We start from the raw sequence: 18,261 nt of genomic DNA, 5'->3' as shown, positions 1-18,261 counted from the left end.
GCGAGAGTCTTTTTCAATGGATTGCATTTTAGTCAGTGTAGAATGGGACATGCAGCATACAGTCGAGTCCACTTATAACAATATTGAGTGCCATGAAAATATCATTGTTATAACCGATTATTGTTATAAGCGGGTTATGCCGAAAATAACAAAGAAAACGTGACAAGAGCATTAATGAGGGGAACATGATAAACAAGAGCACTTAATGAGGTATTGCCATTCGCTTCCTCTTCACTGGGGTGTCGCTTTCTGGAGAACGGTCTGCCATCGTTGTGCGCGCAATGATGTTCGCGCATGCGGAAACAGGAGGATTGAGGCAACAGTGACAACAGGCAAGGAAAACGACGCTGGTAAGCACCAGACTCGGAACACGTGCAAAGCACTGCAAACGGCGGAGCTGGAGATGTGGCCAAATTAGCGAAGAATAGGGAGGTCGGCACAGTGCACACAGCGTGCTGCTGCGGCGGCTTAGGCGCCCCGGTGCTTTTTCTACAGGCGGCGCACCCTCAGAATGAACTGCCCCACTGCCCTTAGAGGCACCCATCCGGTCCTCCTCCCGCTCCTCCGCGTTGCCGCGGCAGGCGAAAGCAGCAGTGGCATGCGAGCCTTCGATGCGCACTCACTGCGTGCGAGGCCAAGTGCGCTATCGCCTGGTCGTCGCGCGTATGCTCTCATGCCCGTTTGCGTAATAGGTGGGGTTGGGGTGGCATTGTCGCAGCGTTTTTGCATTTCTGTTTTGTTCAGGGTTGGTTCCAGTGCCCACTTTAATTGTTATAACCGATATTGCATCATGACAGCATGTTATAAGCGGTTTATTTTGCCATAGAATACAATGAAAAGCTGACGGTGCCGTGGCTGTCCATGTTATATCCGATATATTGTTAAAACCGGTATTGTTATAAGTGGACTCGACTGTACCTGTAATGATTTCAAAGCAGGCCTGTGCTAATAGTAGTGGTGTGGCTTGCAGAGCTGAGTGTGCGGAGTGACGGGGATGGCATGGAGTCCTTACCACGAGGACATTCCAGTCCCCGTGAGGAGGCGCGAGCCAAAATTTGTGCCCTATGAGCCATACAAGGCTGCGGTCACTCCCGTACGTGAGATGGACACACGCTGCAGAACCCGGTTGGCGGCGCTGGAGATCCCCTTCCCCTTGCATCACCCGCCTGGTGGTGGTGAGGAGCCGCCCTTGCTGGCAGTGGTGCGGGAAGTGCCTGAGGGCACTCCACCTTCCTTCCTCCCAGGGGGCCCCTCGAACAGCGGCTGCTGCACGAAGCACACCAGTGCACTCAGGATCTGCAGGAGCAGCTGCGGGTCCAGGTCGAGGTGGGTGGCAGGGCACTTCTGTTGCTGAAACGTGGCGGCTCACACTGCAGGGTGTCCATGCCAGCATTCGAGGCAGCATTTTTGGCTCGTTCTTTAGGTAGTCCAAGCTATTGTTACTCATTAACGTTCACTTATCAGTGTGATTGGGGGCCATTAAAATTCTGAAAAGATAATGCCAACAGGAATTATTTGAGTGGACGGGCTTACCGTACAAAACTTTGGGAGCGCAACAACAAATTAGGTCAGCTTTGGTTAGCACACATCATGTCACAAAAGGTCTCGAAGGTCTGTGCTGTACCTAGAGCACTTTTGCATGGTTCATACCAAGAAAAATGCCAACTAAGATATGGTGCTTATTAGCAATTTCAGCAGAAAACACTCGTGGTGTGTGTCCTCATTAAGGTGATATAAGGCATGGTCGAAATAGTAATGTCGCTCTAGCCAAAGTTTTGGCAAGGGCTCTTGTCTTCCTCCAGAAGGAACAATAGAGGAGGTGAGCGGTTAATGAAGAGAGACAAAAGAAGGGGAGGGCCTTGTTTTCTTTGTTAGGTTGTGGTCAAGGGCTCATTTTTATTGTGTCCAACAGCGTAAAAAATATGTGGTCACCAGAATAAGTGGCACATATGCACCAGCAGCAAAGTACGTCTAACAGAGAAGCAACTGTTCAACTGGCTGGTTCAGTGCATTTGTTTCCTTGCCTCACAGGAGGCCTGTTGGACATGGGGTATTTCCGCGTTATGTGCCTCTCATTGGGCTCCTGTATCTCACCACAGTCTAGACCACCGCAAATTCAAGCTTAGTGAACCTCAGGTGCATGTCGGTTGTTGCCTTACACATCTAGCATGCGCTCAGCCTTCAAAGGCGTTTAGTGCAGCACAAAAACACTTTATTGCTGTCTAACTAAACAGTAGGGGTGTGCGAATATTCGAAATTTTGAATATTTTTCAAATAGTGTTTGCTATTCGATTCGATTCGCACTGGAATTTTACTAATCGAACTATTCGAACTTCCCAAAGACAAATACAATCAACGTCCAATTGAAGGTGACCCCTTCAAATTTTCAATATGCTTCACCTCATCACAACCCCGTATATGCGGCAAAGCTGCCTTTCAAGCTTCGTTACGGTCTACAGGAAAACGCCACCCCACAAGCAGCTAGAGAGGTCTCAGGCGTCTGACCTGAGACGTCTGCAAACAGACACATTCGAATATCCCGGCATCTGAACAGGCTGTGTCCGTCGCTCCACCCGTCACCCGGCTGTCCGTGGTGCAGGCACGACACAGCCGACATGGCACACATACTTTGGGAGTGCGAGTGGGGTACAGTAGAACCCCGCTGTTACGTTCCTCACTGCTGGCATTTTCCCGGCTGTTACGTAGTTTTCCGCCGGTCCCGCATAGCTCCCATATGATACAATGTATTGGGAACCACGCTGTTACGTCGTAACTGTCGGACCGTTCCCGTATGATACGTCGCGAAGTGCGCTCGGAGCCGACCGAGTGACTTCCGAAGAGAGCGGCCATGGTACATTTCACGCAGCTTGGCCTGGTTTGACCGTAATATTAGCCGCATGAGAGGCGCAAGCAACAGGATATTTCAATTGATGCAAACAAAAGCATGGCCTTCGAGATTCGTATTGCAAAGATGGCGTCTATGACGTAATTGCTCGCGAACGCAAGGCCTTCGAGATTGGAATTTACTATTGACAAAAAGCATAGCCTTTGAGATTTGTATTGCACAAAACATGGCGTCTATGACGTAATTGCTTGCGAAAGCAAGGCCTTCGAGATTGGCATTCACTTCTGCCATCGCGTTGGCGTAGACTCATCATCATCGTTATTTGTCGGAGGACGGGAGGAGTTTGAGCTGGTTGGAGCTCGCATGGTCGTGCGCGCAGTTCGCGGTCGGACTCGCCGCGCTGGTCGTGATTGCGTGTGCTTAGTTCTTTCATGCCTACAGCTGTTGGTGTTAAAAAAACCACATACGTTGATTACATTTCTGTGGATGAGGCCGACCCCAGCTCCGCGTTTCTATCCATCCACTAGATCACGGCTGGGCGCGCCAATTTTCGTGCTGCTCGTAAGCATTGAAATAAAATTCTGTACCACTAAATATTTTGTCATTTTTCCCGTTTTTCGGCTCTTGCGTTTCCCGTCTCTTACATTTATTTCCTACGGTCCCTTCAAAAACGTATGGGTTCTACTGTATTCGCCGCCACTACCCGGACGAAAGAGTGTGTACCCCAGGACAACTGGCTGAGCGGTGGTGAGCCGCCATTCTCAGCCCACATCTAATGGACCAAATCTGGGCTGTCCCGCGAGCCAGGGCTATCGCCGAGGACGTCGCACGATGTTCATCGGACGACGGCTCCTGGAGGCCTAGCCCGGGCCAGTGATTCCTCGTTGGACTCTAAATAATTTAAAGTTCATTACCTACCTACCTCATTATGCGCAAGAGCCAAAAAGTCGTCACAAACTCATAATTTATTAAGGCGAAAGCCTTGTATGTCTGACGCGAAGCACGAAAGGCTGGCTCAAAAAATCTAGTGACCTCTCAAGCGCGAAACTGTGCGCTACCTTCGCCTTTTACGACCTTCGTGTGAAAAGGAAAAAGCAAAGCGGCGCTTGTGCGATGTAAATTGCGTGGTAAAATAGTCGCACCCGATGGCTTTGGTATTCAAGCCGTCTTAGGAGAATGCATCAGGGGCACTGTGAATCTTTTTTCTGGTTTCTAGGATATTCACGGTCCCTCGTTTCCTTCAAAGCCATCGTGCTGGGGTAGCCAAAACTTCTTTATCATATTGTCGCGTCGTCAAGACAGAGGCCGTAACGCACAGAATGATCGCGTCTTTTTTTTTCTACAATTTTTGCTTTTAAGCACATGTGAGAAGTCTGGGATGCGTGAGAAGTATTATGAAAGAAGTAAACTTACGGACCAGCCCGACCTCTACGGACTACGAACTGGCGCAGATACAGGTTGTCCTGTGATGTCATTTCCGGCTTTTATTTTTTGCACTTTGCGGAGTATCAACGTGAAATGTTTTCGCTCTAGCCAAAGTAAAATGTAATGATTAGTGATGCCGAAAATTGCGCTCAATCTGAAGAGAAAAAAAGTAAAGTAAACCGGCAAGAGATAGGCCAAGATAGATACAGTCAGGATCAAAACAAATTTAGCATTTTCCCTGACAAATCACATGATGCTTTAGAACAAGAAGAAAAGATGGACGTGGAATCATGAACAACACCTTAACCACACTGATTTACGAAACAGCAAGTTGTGGGAATCGAGCGCGCCCTTCCCTTTGGCGCCTCGTTCCCCAGCTAGCGCGCGTGTTGGCCCCGCGCGGCTCGAGCGCCGGGAACCGTCGTTAATCGGCAGACCACGGCGGCAGCCCCCAGGCCTCTTTGTCTGGTGCGTGCCATGCGTCAGCTTCCCGGCGCGCGGGCACGCGTCCGGGCATGCCTCGACATGCTCACATGCTCACGCCACCAAGCTAGCTTACGTCACTGCGCAACGCCTGTCTTCATTGGCCGCCAGTGACAACCCCCTTCCCCCTTGAGCTCGCTTCTGTCTGGCGCGGGCTTGACCGGGGGACAGGGTTGCCGTTGGTGGCTACTTTGCGCCAAATTGGCTACTTTACGACCCAGTCTGGCGACAAAAATTTCAGGTTGGCGCCATGGCTACTTTCTGGCTACTTTGAACCTCTATTTTAGCGCATTCAGTAGCCATTTTCTCATTATCTGCAGATAAAATACCAAGCAAGCCTGACGACTACCCTTTGTTTCCAAGCTTTTCTGACGCGTCAGCCAAGGCACCTGAACGCAACGCGCGGTGCGTCTGCCGAGATGGAATGATGAAGTTCTTGTTCGCCCAGTCAGTGTCTCACACCCACTATGGGGGATAGGCCATGATTTCGGTGGTTTTATGAATTTAAATAAAAATTAAGGAATTGGAAATACAACTTACAAATAAATTAAAGATGAAATTTAAGTACGCCTTTTGGCTAAGATCAAACTGACGAAGTTGCGCGCATGTTGGCAAACGCGTGCCTAGCACGCTGTTCACGCTGCCCGCCATCGATGCTGACGCTATAGTATACGAGCCAGTTTTGTAGTGCTGATGCACGGCGCGTGTTTTCGGGTGAACTTGACAGACACAGAGATCCGCTACAAAATGAAGCTGGACCGGTCATCTTCAAGCGGATATCGCTACTTGAAGCTGGTCGTGCTTGAAGTCGCAGACTTCAAGCACAACCTTCTTCTACCATTAGTATTCCTACTGACTGGCTGGCTGGAATGTTTCAATCTTACTGTCTCTCTGGCAATTACTATATCTATTCTATATAAAATGTATACAGGTGCACGGAACTTATAATATGTTCATTTATTTGCAACTTGCTTACAACTTGAAGACCAAGCATGAAGGAGAAAATAACTGTGCTCGTATGCTATTTTATTGCTGACACAAAATGGTATTATATTGTTCAATGATAAAACCTCTTTTCATAATACCGCTTTTCTGCCATTTGGCTACAAGTTTGGCGATAAGATTAAAAGACCTGGCTACTTTGGCTACTTTTAGCTTGAATTCTGGCTCCCTTTCAAATCTACCCAACGGCAACCCTGCCGGGGGAGATGCTCTCAGGCCTTGACGAGAGGTTCACGCGCTGCTCTAGCAGGCAGCTTCTCGTTCGTGTGCTCGACTGCTGCCCTTTGTGTGATAGTCGTAGCGCCGTAGGCAAGCGTACTTGCTCGGTCTTGCGGAGTTCCCTATACGGCCTGCAAGCCCGTGAGTGTCGCACTGTGCTGCATCTTGGGTTAATAAACCCGTTGTTGTTGTTACCCTGCCTCGTGCGTGGTTTCTGCGCCGTGTCGGAGAATACGACGAACCCGGCCGCAGCGTCGTCGCACGCAGCGGCAGTGGAGAACGTCGCGTCCCTACACGGTCGCGCTCGTAGGTAAGCCTAGTGCAAACCTATCTCTACAAAGTTGAAAGTAAATCACGAAGGCAAGCATTAAGTAAACTCTCCAAAACTACAAAAAATAATAAAGAAACGACAACGCATCATTATTACCAACTCCAGTGATGAAGTAGAATTAGTAGACTAGAAACTGGAACACCACTATATTAGTTGGCGAAATCATTTACTGTTGCGCTCACTCATTTTCTCTGATAATAATATCTGGGTTTAACGCGCCAAAACCACAATATTACTATGAGGCACGCCGCAGTGGAGGGCTCCGGAAATTTTGACCAGCTGGTGTTCTTTAACGTGCACTGACATCGCACAGTATAAGGGCCTCTACCACCACGCCTCCATCGAAATGCGACCGCCGCGGCCGGGGTCGAACCCACGACCTTCGGGTCACTAGCCGAGCACCGTAACCGCTACACCTCCGCGGCGGACTCTTATTTTCTCTAGTATTAGCAAAAAGGTTGCTCGTGGTGATGTTGCACGTGTCACTGGTCCCAGGAAAATTAGTAGTCAAAACAGTGCTACACTCCAAGAAAAAAAAAAGGTAAAAAGGGGGTCACGGCAACCGACTCCCTTCGTTAATTCATTTGACCCCTTTTGGAAGGTAGAATCAGAAAATGATATTTAACTTTTATGCAAGAGTTGTCACTCTTGCAGCGCGTTTCGATCGGCGTGGCTGCCTGCCGTTCAGCGTGGTTCGCGCAGTTCACGTACGCTGCCTGGCGAGGCCGGGGCGCGACAGTGGCGGCAGCGGAAGCGGCGCCTCCTCTCCTCCTCTGCTTTCCCTGTCTCATGAAGTGCGTTGCGTGTTGTGGGAATCGAGCGCGCCCTTACCTTTGGCGCCTCGTTCTCCAGCTAGCGCTCGTGTTGGCCCCGCGTGGCTCGAGCGCCGGGAACCGCCGTTAATCGGCAGTATGGCGACCACGGCGGCAGCGCCAGGCCTCTTTGTCTGGTGCGAGCCATGCGTCAGCTTCCCGGCGCGCGGGCATGCGTCCGGGCATGCCTCGACATGCTCACATGCTCACGCCACCAAGCTAGCTTACGTCACTGCGCAACGCCTGTCCTCATTGGCCGCCAGTGACAACCCCCTTCCCCCTTGAGCTCGCTTCTGTCTGGCGCGGGCTTGCCCGCGGCAGATGCTCTCAGGCCTTGACGAGAGTGTGACGCGCTGCTGATCAGGCGGCTTCTCGTTCGTGCGTTCGACTTCGGCCCTCGTGCGTGAGTCGTCGCGCCGTAGGCAAGCGTACTTGCTCGGTCTTGCGGAGTTCCCTATACGGCCTGCAAGCCCGTGAGTGTCGCACTGGGCTGCATCTTGGGTTAATAAACCCGTTTTTGTTACCCTGCCTCGTGCGTACGTGGTTTCTGCGCCGTGTCGGAGAAAACGACGAACCCGGCCGCAGCGTCGTCGCACGCAGCGGCAGTGGAGAACGTCGTGTCCCTACACGGTCGCGCTCGTAGGTAAGCCTAGTGCAAACCTATCTCCATAGTGTTTGGTAGTTTTAACGCGATAGCGTTAGAGAGCTCGTGTCGCAGAAATGTCGGCGTCGGTGTCGGCACCGTTGGTTGTGAGCGAAAAATCGTCCGTGACCGAAAAATCGAGAAAGATGCAAATAAAATAAACAATAAAATCTTCGGGCCCATTGAGAATCGAACCCGGGCCGTTTGCGTGGCAAGCAGGTGTCCTACCACAAAGCCACGATGTTACTTGTAGCTGCTTCGGAAAAAAACTACATAAAGGCCATGTAGTGGAAGAAGTCTCCTTAATGCATTTTGTTCGACAGGTGTCACGATGAAAACGAGCCCATTCGGCGATTTGTAGGCGCATTTGGGAGGCCATCAAACTACGTCGAAAAAGACCGGGATAGTGCAGCCATTGCCGCTAAAAACACACACGAACTTTCAAACAGCTCTAAAAATGGACAACTATGCCCATCTAGCGGAAAACATATCAAGCCGACGCCAGCTTTCCAGAGGATTCGTTATCAAGCAAACCGCAAACGCTAGATAATGTGCTGCCATCTGTGAGGCATTGTGAGACTCTTCATGGCCTCCAAGATGGCGAGCGCGCGGCGTATATCTTGGAGGCCATGCGACTCTTGCTTTAGATCAGAAACCTGTACCATTCGCGCGCGCGTGTGTCTGTGTGCGTGTGTGTGTGTAACAATACACATTAATAAGTATGCACTTAGTGGTTGAAGTGCGCACTAGGGGCCGGATTTCGCTATTGCGTTCAACTCTTAAAGGCGAAGCTTACGGGTCCCCCAATTTTTGTAGTTTTATGTTCGAGAAAATGTGCGCATCTTCGGTCTTCGGTTGCGCTCACGCGGAAGGCTCCGTGGAAGGGACGCTTGGAGGAGGCCATATTCACGGGAAACGTGCGCGTCTTAATAGACAATTTTAGTTGAGCGTCTGCAACAGCTCTGCGGACGCAGCCTGCCATTGCGAATACACTTTTAGTTGGGCGTACGCAGATTTTGAGTGCGCAGTGCACGATACGTTGCGTACGCTGCAAGCGAAGCGCGCCGCAACATTTTTAGTTTACCCTGCTGTGGTACGTTTCGCTCAACGAGACAAGTCATATTCGAGATGTAATTGTTTTCGATTGCTTATCAGCGCCACCGACGTCGGAAGTATACTAGGTCCCAGTAACAACGTGGCCTCTGTGATCTGCGCGCAAGACCTCGATGGCCAGGGTAACGGCCATCAGCGTACACATCAGACCACGGCGTTGGCTGTGTACATTTTTAACGCCGTTCCGGGGAGCATTGGTAGCGCGCGTTGGCCTTTGCCGTGTACGTTCAACTTTTTTATGCGTGCAGAGCTTTGAAGCTGGGTGGACTACTAAAGAAGGGCATCTAATGAGGCACAGCCACACTGGATAGAACAATACAATACAATGCAGCTTGATTTCCAGAAATACAAACATTCTGGGGAATGCCAGTAGCTAAAAGCTGTCCCATCCTGCGCAGCCGTGAATGAGACTTAGTATTGTGCAGCAACTGGTCGTATTCAACGTATTCTTGAGTTTCTGATCTACAAGCAACACTTTCAAGGAGTTAAAGCTCGCACAACGCTCAAGGCGCGTTATGTGTCAGTTTGAATAAAAGCACGTACCAAGATTATTTTAACACGAAAGTGTTTTATGCCCGGGTCCACCACGGCTCAACTGACGTATTTCCTTCACGGATATGACGTTGTAAAATGTAAAGACTAACAGTGGGCAAAGAAAAAAAAACCAGAAGAAAAAGTTCCATCACCGGGAATCGAACTTACGACCCCTCGCTCCGCAGCGTGAAACGATTCGGCCACGGACGGCACGTTCTTCGCAATGCTAACGGCGAGCCATTTATATACATCATTTGCCGGTGGCGGTACTCGGAGATCGGCTTTACAGCATGTTTTCGTTATCACTAGCGAGATGGCGCGAAGGGCTCGAAGAGCGCGCTTTAAGTTGCTGCCGTTGCGACAAGCGCCTGCCTCTACAGGGCGTGGTCGCTCGTGCGTGCGCTTATCTCGTGATCTCGGTGGTTCGTATGTCTTGCGTTGAGAGCACGAAGGTCACTTGGCTCACTGCAGCGGCCACTTTCGCGAAAGTAGCGCGGTGCTCACGCAGAAATATGTTACAAATGTGACAGTTCGCTCTCATCCTATGTATGTTCGTTTTGTGCGTCCTTTCTGCTTGAGCAGCGCGTTGCAAGTTTCGAGCTGCTTGCCGTTCTTCGCGTGACATTACAATTTGTTGCTGTAGCATTCATTCCTTCGCCCTTGGGGCGAAAGAATGCACAACAAACGCTCAACTACGTCTGCGAAGACACGTTTCACTTTCGTGTTATACCGATTCCTATGACAGATGGATCAGCCATGTTTTTTTGTTTTTATTTTCTTTACGGGGGCATTCGCCGAGAGGCCTGACAGAGAGATTAACGCGTTCCCGCACACAACCTGTCGAAGACAGTTGCTGGAGGATTTTTGTGAGACGCCAGGCTATGTCTTCCCGCTCGTCAGCACGCTGGAACGTGCCTCTTGATTGTAGTACCTTGTCTGGCGTGGAAACATGTCCTTTCAATGTGGAGTACACACGACTTGCGTCGGGTTCGCTGTTGCTGTCTGCGTCGAAAGCCACTGCAGCCATCATGTGCTCTCGTTTCTGGTTTGTTCGAGGTCTGGCGAGAAAGCAACGTTTAAGCGTTGCGTTATGTACGCAGCGTCTTGTTACAGGCGTATACGCGCGCATACCTGGAATAAATACGCTACGTACTGCGCATGCGCACTTCTCTCCTGCAGCCTTGCTGCGTACGTAGGCTAGTTACGTACGCACAACTTTATAAAAGTGTCTTGCGGAATGGCTGGCAGCGTCAGTCCGCCGAGCTGTTGCGGACGCCCAACTAAAACTGTCATTGAACGGGTTGCGACCGTTATGCGCGTCCTCCCGCTATATGAGCTATGCAATAAATTATCAAGGGCGATTGTTTGCTGACTCCACAGATTGTGTCTGCACTGCTGAAGGCACAGTTTGTCGCTTTGAGATGCGGTTTCATGTAAGGCCTAATAACATTTGCAGCGATATTCAAGGTGCAGCGCGCGTCCACTCGCGGAAACGTGAAAATGTCAATCTTTGTGGGGAACACTTCGGTGTACTAAATAATATAATGGATTTTCCTTATTAAAGACGATAGTTTGAGGCGCAGATTCAGTACGGCCCTTACAGTGCATACGCGGCATTCGGTTAAATTGGACATGCCTCGTCGGGACGCCTCGTCGGTACAATGCCGACGGCACGCGTTGCCGGGGCCACCACCGCGCACGTTTTTACCCTCCTTTCTGGTTGCTGTTATCGGGGTTTGCCTGCATCTGCGGTGACGTTATGCGTTGCAATAGAACAGCATGAGCGTACGTGGCCCTGGGGGAGGCTATGTGCAGTAATTCTATATCATTTGATATGTCTGATCTCAAGGCAGACGGCGTCCGCGCGCGTTCGGTGTCGTTCGGGCGCTCGCACACGCATGTGTTTGAGTCTTTAGGGACAGATTACGTTTATAAAAGACGCGGCAAATAACCCCTAACGGCGTGCCCATGACTGCCGATGGGTGCGCTTAGGCGCCGGATATGCCGCGCAACGCCGGGCTTACTCCGGGAGCAATTTGTGATTTTACAGGAGTGATTTCATTCACGCATAGCGTGCGACTATTACAAAACGAGGTTCCCGCCTTCTTTTTTCTTAAATTAGTTTTCGTTGAGAAATTGCTAAAAGTAAAACACTCGTGCCATAGGTGTAGTTACGGTGCGTTGCATAAAGAGCGGGTTCAAATCCAAATCATTCACTTTTATATTCACACTCATCGGGGCTCACTTACGTTCATTCTCATTTCCACTCACAGCCGTCGATACTCACATACATCGGCACTCACTCAGGTTCATACTCATGTATACTCACACTCATCAGCACTCACTCACGTTCGTACTCACTTCTACTCACTCACGTTCATACTATGTCTACTCGCACAAATGAGTACTCACTCACGTTCATTATCGTCTACTCGCACTCACTGGTGCTCACTCACGTTCATACGTCTACTCACGCTCACGATCACTCGGTCACTGTTATACTCACGCCAACTCACACTCATCGGTAGTCACTCACGTTCATAGTCGCATCCTCTTACCTTCGTCGATACTCACATCATACTCACGTCTATTCACTTTCATGAGAGCTCACCCACGTTCACACTCACGTCTACTCACAGTCATCGGTAATCACTTACGTTATACTCATGGCAACATACAGTCATCGGTACTCACGTTCATTCTCACGTCCACTCACTGTCGGCAATACAGAACTCCCGTTAAGACGAACTCGGTTAAGACGAATTCTCGCTTATGCCGAACAACATGGGACCGTTTGTTTGGTTTCCCATAGACTCAATGCAAAAAAAAAAAAAAAATTCGCTTAAGACGAACCACCTGACTGTACTCTTCTGTTAAGACGAACTTTCGCGGTGATCGACAACACTGGCGATTCTGCGAAACGAACACTGCAGTCTTGGTGGGGCAGCTAGGCGACCGAGAAAAAGCAAAAAAGAAGCGCTTTCCGGAGCAAAGACGGACGCGAAGCAAATCGCGAAAACGAAAAAGAACGGTCAGCGGATAAAGCCGGTATCCCCCTCACCCCCAGCCTGTGGGTGGGGGAGGTGCGGGCTTATCACAAAGAAAGCAACAAAAAGAGTAGGGGGATATACACTTAGACCCCCAAGCCATTGCGTCCTTTTGTATTCCCCCCCTTCGGTTTCCCAGCTGGAGTACAAAGGAGAACAGAAGAACACAAGAGCTTGGGGCCCCTCTGACCTCTCAGCCGAGGTCAGAGAGGCAACGCAAGGGGAGTGAAGGGGAAAAAAAAGAAAAAAAAAAAGAGAGAAAGCGACAACGGGAACAAAAATTGTCTGTGCATTACAATCGAGTACGAGATTCGCTCGCTGGATTCCAAGCAAGACGGACGTGCCGGCCGCGATGTCCTGGATTACTCCTCGTACCTCTCGCTGACCGGCGCCCCGTGACGGTCTGCTCGCCCGCTATGCCGTGCGCCGCTCATCGTCGGGACCTTCTCCGTTTCGTCGATGTTGTGCACTGTGCCTCTAGCTGTGTTTCGCGGACCCGTCCCTGAACTCCCGTGACCGTTTCCCAATCTTTCCTGTCCTCTTTTCTCTTCGTTGGATGGATGTGCTCCTCTCACTTTTCTCTCTATTTTCCTACTATTCTTTTATTCCCTCCTTACCCCCCACCCCTACAAGGCACTGCGCTGTGTCGCCTATAGGCAGACAGAAATTAGGTGCCTTTTTCCTTTCCTGAATAACCACTGAAGAAGAAGAAGTACGAAACCGAAACCACGTTTGCGGCGCACTCCCGTCAGAGGGTCAGGTACAGCGCGGTCCACTGTTAGAGGGAACACGCGATCGCGTGGCCGGCGGCCCGCGTGGCGCAAACTGGCGGCGAGATTTGTAAACGCGGCGCACGCGCATAAAGGCGTAAGGGCCGCGTTTGCCGCTGTTCGTCTGCTACAATTGCCGGCCCTGCGCTTGGCGAGCGCTGGACAGCGCTTCCGTTTTTCAGCAGTGCGATTCACGTAGCCACAACTCTTTCTGCGCCTCGTCGCGTAATCAGCAGGCAGAAAAAACTCCGGCAGACCCCACGCACTGTGGGAATCGATGCAATGCGAAGCAGCCAGCAAAGAGCTGCATACATCGCTTTGTTTATTTTTGAGCCAAATGAAATCATTCATGCCATGGCATCTAGTTCACCATATATCGCATGTTTGCCATGCACGCGTGCATGTACAATGTGGTATATACCATGCCAATGAAACGTATATTCTGGATATACTGCATGACCGGTCAATTACGTTCATCACGCACTCCTGTCATGCCGTACAAATTGGTATATATCCAGTTATCTAAACGGCCGGAACCATAACAGTATCATGTAAATCATACCGTACATGACATGCATAACATAATTCGCATGTTAGGACCTGTTATTTATGTTCGTCATACATTCACATCGCACAATACCAATTTTGGTGTATATCGAACGAGCGAAATGACCGCGAGTCAACCATGACCATGGCATGTATATCATGCCACACATGACATGCATGTCATGGTTATCATGTTACCACCTGTCATTTATGTTCGTCATACATTCGCGTCACGCAATGCCAATTTTGGTGTATATCAAGCTAGCGAAACGGCCGCGATCGGACAATGAGCGTGGCATGTAAATCATGCCGTAAATGATATGCATATCATAATTTTCAAGTTACCATCTGTCATATATGTTTGTCATACAGTCACGTTGTGTAATACCAATTTTGGTGCATATCAATCTAGCGAAACGGCCGCGAGCGCACCATGAGTGTGCCATGTAAATCATGTCGTACATGACACGCATGGCATGATTTTCATATTACCACCTCTAATTTACGCTCGTCATACAGTCGCGTCGCGCAATACCAATTTTGGTGTATATCAAGCCAGCGAAACGGCCGAAAATGCACCATGAGCGTGGCACGTAAATCATGACATACATGACATGCCTGTCATGGTTTTTCATGTTACCACCTGTTATTCGTGTTCTCCATACAGTCACATCGCGCAATACCAGTTTTGGTGTATATCAACCTAGCGAAACGGCCGCGAGTGCGTCATGAGCGTGGCACGTAAATTATGTCGTGCATGACACGCGTATCATGATTTTCATGTTACCACCTCTAATTTACGTTCGTCACACAGTCGCGTCGCGCAATACCAATTTTGGTGTATATCAAGGCAGCGAAACGGCCGCGAACGCACCATGAGCGTGGCATGTAAATCATGACATACATGACATGCATGTCATGCTTTTCATGTTACCACCTGTTATTCATGTTCTCATACATTCACATCGCGCAGTACCAGTTTTGGTGTATATCAACCTAGCGAAATGGCCGCGAGTGCGTCATGAGCGTGGCATGTAAAGCATGACATACATGACATGCATGTCATGGTTTTCATGTTACCCACCTGTTATTCATGTTCTTGATACAGTCACATCGCGCAATACCAGTTTTGGTGTATATCAACCTAGCGAAATGGCCGCGAGTGCGTCATGAGCGTGGCATGTAAAGCATGACGTGCATGACGCGCGTGTCATGATTTTCATGTTACCACGTGTCAGTTATTTTTGTCATGTCGAAATCTCTCGTCATACCAGTTTTCGTATATATCCATTCATTTAAACGGCCGCGAGCGCCCCGAGACCATGTCATGTAATCATGCCGCACATGACATGCGTGTCATGATTTGCACGTTAGGACCTGTCATTATGTTCGCCATGAACTCTTGTCACGTCATACCAGTTTTGGTATATATGAAACTAACGGAATGGCCGCAAGAGCCCCAAGGCCGTGGAATGTAAATCATGCTGTTCATGACATGCATGTCATGATTTTCATGTTATGACCTGTCATTTATGTTCGTAATAAGGTCATGTTATTCCATACCAATTTTGGTATACATCCGATTAACGGAACGGCCAGGAGAGCACAAAGTCGTAGGCGGCTAGATAGATAGATAGATAGATAGATAGGTAGATAGGTAGATAGATAGATAGATAGATAGATAGATAGATAGATAGATAGATAGATAGATAGATAGATATATACGCTCAAACTCGCAGAAGTTCTCCAAGAAATGCTTCGCATTTAAAAAAAACGTGTTTGTTTGTTGCACTGCTTTCTCGCCAGTTTTGATGCGATGCAATTCACGGCCCCAGCGACCAAATTTCGACTGGGGCCCCCAGCTGCGGAATTCTGTGAAAGTGATAACGAAGCCTGTCACTTGCGTAACCTAGTGTAAGTGTTCATTATGAGGGAAACTGCGCAAAAAAAAAAAAAACACAACGTCGACAAAGAGAGAACAGCACAAGCATATGCGCTTGTGCTGTTCTGTTCTCCCTTTGTCGACGTAGTCCTTTTTTTTTTTTTTTCACAGTTTCCCTCATAATGGATTAGCAACTAGCACAAGTGCTCACCGATAAATTAGTCGTAAGCTTTCAACATGCTGCTTGCACCAGCCGGCCGCTTTTAATAACAGACAAGGAAATTTCCGTAGAAATATAGAATTTCGCTAGCGCGCCTAGCGCTGGGCGAAGAAGTAGCAGACGATGGGGGACACGAACCGCCCTGGTGATTCTACGCGCATGCTCCGCGTTTCCAAATCTCGCCAGCAGTTAGCGCTCCGCGGACCGCCGCCGCGCGCTCGCGTGTTCCCTCTAAGAGTGGACCATACTGTACAATTGTCATCGCCATCACACAATGGCGGTCGAGCACACTTGTGGTCAGTTCGCGAGCGTTGGTTCGCGTAGGACCTGTGCGCGTTGTATCTGTTGCCCGTGAAGTGCAAATTGTGATGAGCCATTTTGATTATGGAAGTGCACGACAAAGGAGGGCTATTTCGCACGCTGAATATAGCTGCGTCGCGTCTTTTTCCTGTACGCGAGGCTTGTGACCGTGAATGGCGCAATGGGATATCTTCAGCTACCCGTCGATCAGGAAAAGTTACTACGGGCCGAAAACGGGACAATATCCGAACCTCGAAGAAAACCTTGCAGACTTTCTTAAGCAACTCAGCGTATCATGACTTTGTCAAGGCAACAGCACGCGACCGAGGCGTATCCAGAAGTGATCTTAGAGCCAGCAAAACAGGCTCACAGAAGAAAAGGAACTGCCAGGACAATAAATTTACATTATTTGAAGGAAAATTGTGCTTCTCTCTCTCTCTCTCTTTTTTTTTTGTAATTGTCAACACAGGAGCGTGCTACAGTTTTATCATTAAAATGTGGTAGCAGTATCTTCATGAAATTATTTTACTTTTGAACCCGCGAATCAGATGCTCCGTACGATTCGTTTAAATACTATACTTCAAGGCATAGTTTTATCAAGCTGAGCCGAATAAATGCTTTTTCCTTGTCTTTTTGCCCCCATTGTAAGTCTACTCCATTCAGTGTTTTCAAGTAACATATTTAGACGCACTTGGCCAGTTAGCATCTCTCTTTTTGGGAGCACTTCTGATAAGCTGAACTCCTGATAAGACGAACAGATGACCGCGGTCCCTTCGAGTTCGTCTTAACGGGAGTCTACTGTACTTACATAGAGCTCCCGTCTACTCACACTCAAGAGTACTCATGCTCATACGTCTACTCACACTCATTGGTACTCACGTTCATACTGCATCTACTCACACTCATGAGTACTCACTCACGCCTACTCACCCTCATGAGTGCTCACTCACGTTCACAGCCCACTCACACTCATGAGTACTCACTCACTTCATACGCCTACTCACACTCGAGCACCTCACTCACGTTCATACTATACCCTACTCCACACTCATGAGTGCTCACTCACGTTCATACTCATGACTACTCACTCTCATGAGCACTCATTCATGTTCATACTTATCTCAGTTACTCACACTAATGAGTACCCTCATGAGTGCTCACTCACGTCCAAACTCACGACTACTCACACTCACTCGCATTCGTACTCACGCCTACTCACCCTCATGAGTGCTCACTGACGTTCACACTCACGTCCACTCACACTCATGAGCACTCACTCACGTTCATACTCATTCCTACTCACACTCATGAGTACTCACTCACGTCCACTCACACTCATGAGCACTCACTCATGTTCATACTCACATCTACTCACACTCATGAGTACTCACTCACGTTCACACTCATGCCTACTCACCCTCATGAGTGCTCACTCACGTTCACACTCACGCCTACTCACCCTCATGAGTGCTCACTCACGTTCACACTCACGTCCACTCACAGTCATGAGCACTCACTTACGTTCATACATCTACTTACACTCATGAGTACTCACTCACGCCTACTCACCCTCATGAGTGCTCCCTCACGTTCACACTCACGCCTACTCACCCTCATGAGTGCTCACTCACGTTCACACTCACGTCCGTTCACACTCATGAGCACTCACTCACGTTCATACTCACGCCTACTCACCCTCATGAGTGCTCACTCACGTTCTCACTCACGTCCACTCACACTCATGAGCGCTCACTCACGTTCACACTCATGTCCACTCACACTCATGAGTACTCACTCATGCTCACACTCACAACGTTCAAATGAGGGAGGGAGGGGCACTGGCCCAGGGTGCCACCCCCTGGCTACGCCACTGGTCCGGAAGCTTATTCGCACTTGTATTACCAACTGGAATGAACTCCGAAAATAGATCGCAATCACTTGGTCCACCTACTGCCAGTCTTACCAGTGTATTCTCACCAGCGTAGGCCACCTTTTACCAGCACAACGTCGTAGGAAGGCATACATCGTTATAATATGAAATAAAAAGCACACCGTGCAAGCCGTGCATAACCAACACTGCTGAAAACTG

At 49.3% G+C, this 18,261-nt stretch overlaps 1 protein-coding gene across 1 annotated transcript in view; it reads left to right on the top strand.

Annotated features, from left to right (window-relative positions):
- Positions 1–973: 973 nt before the first annotated feature.
- The window catches only part of LOC119388332 (golgin-45-like), a 185,662-nt gene continuing 168,374 nt past the window's right edge, over positions 974–18,261 (top strand). The window contains 2 exon segments of the mRNA XM_037656037.2: positions 974–1,255; positions 1,258–1,326. Coding sequence (XP_037511965.2) covers positions 995–1,255; positions 1,258–1,326 — 330 coding nt within the window. The 5' untranslated portion in view covers positions 974–994.

The sequence above is a fragment of the Rhipicephalus sanguineus genome, chromosome 3 (genome assembly GCF_013339695.2).
Source record: "Rhipicephalus sanguineus isolate Rsan-2018 chromosome 3, BIME_Rsan_1.4, whole genome shotgun sequence".
Lineage (NCBI taxonomy): Eukaryota > Metazoa > Arthropoda > Arachnida > Ixodida > Ixodidae > Rhipicephalus > Rhipicephalus sanguineus.
Note: the sequence above shows the minus strand (reverse complement) of the source record. Positions and strands in the feature narration are given on the sequence as shown.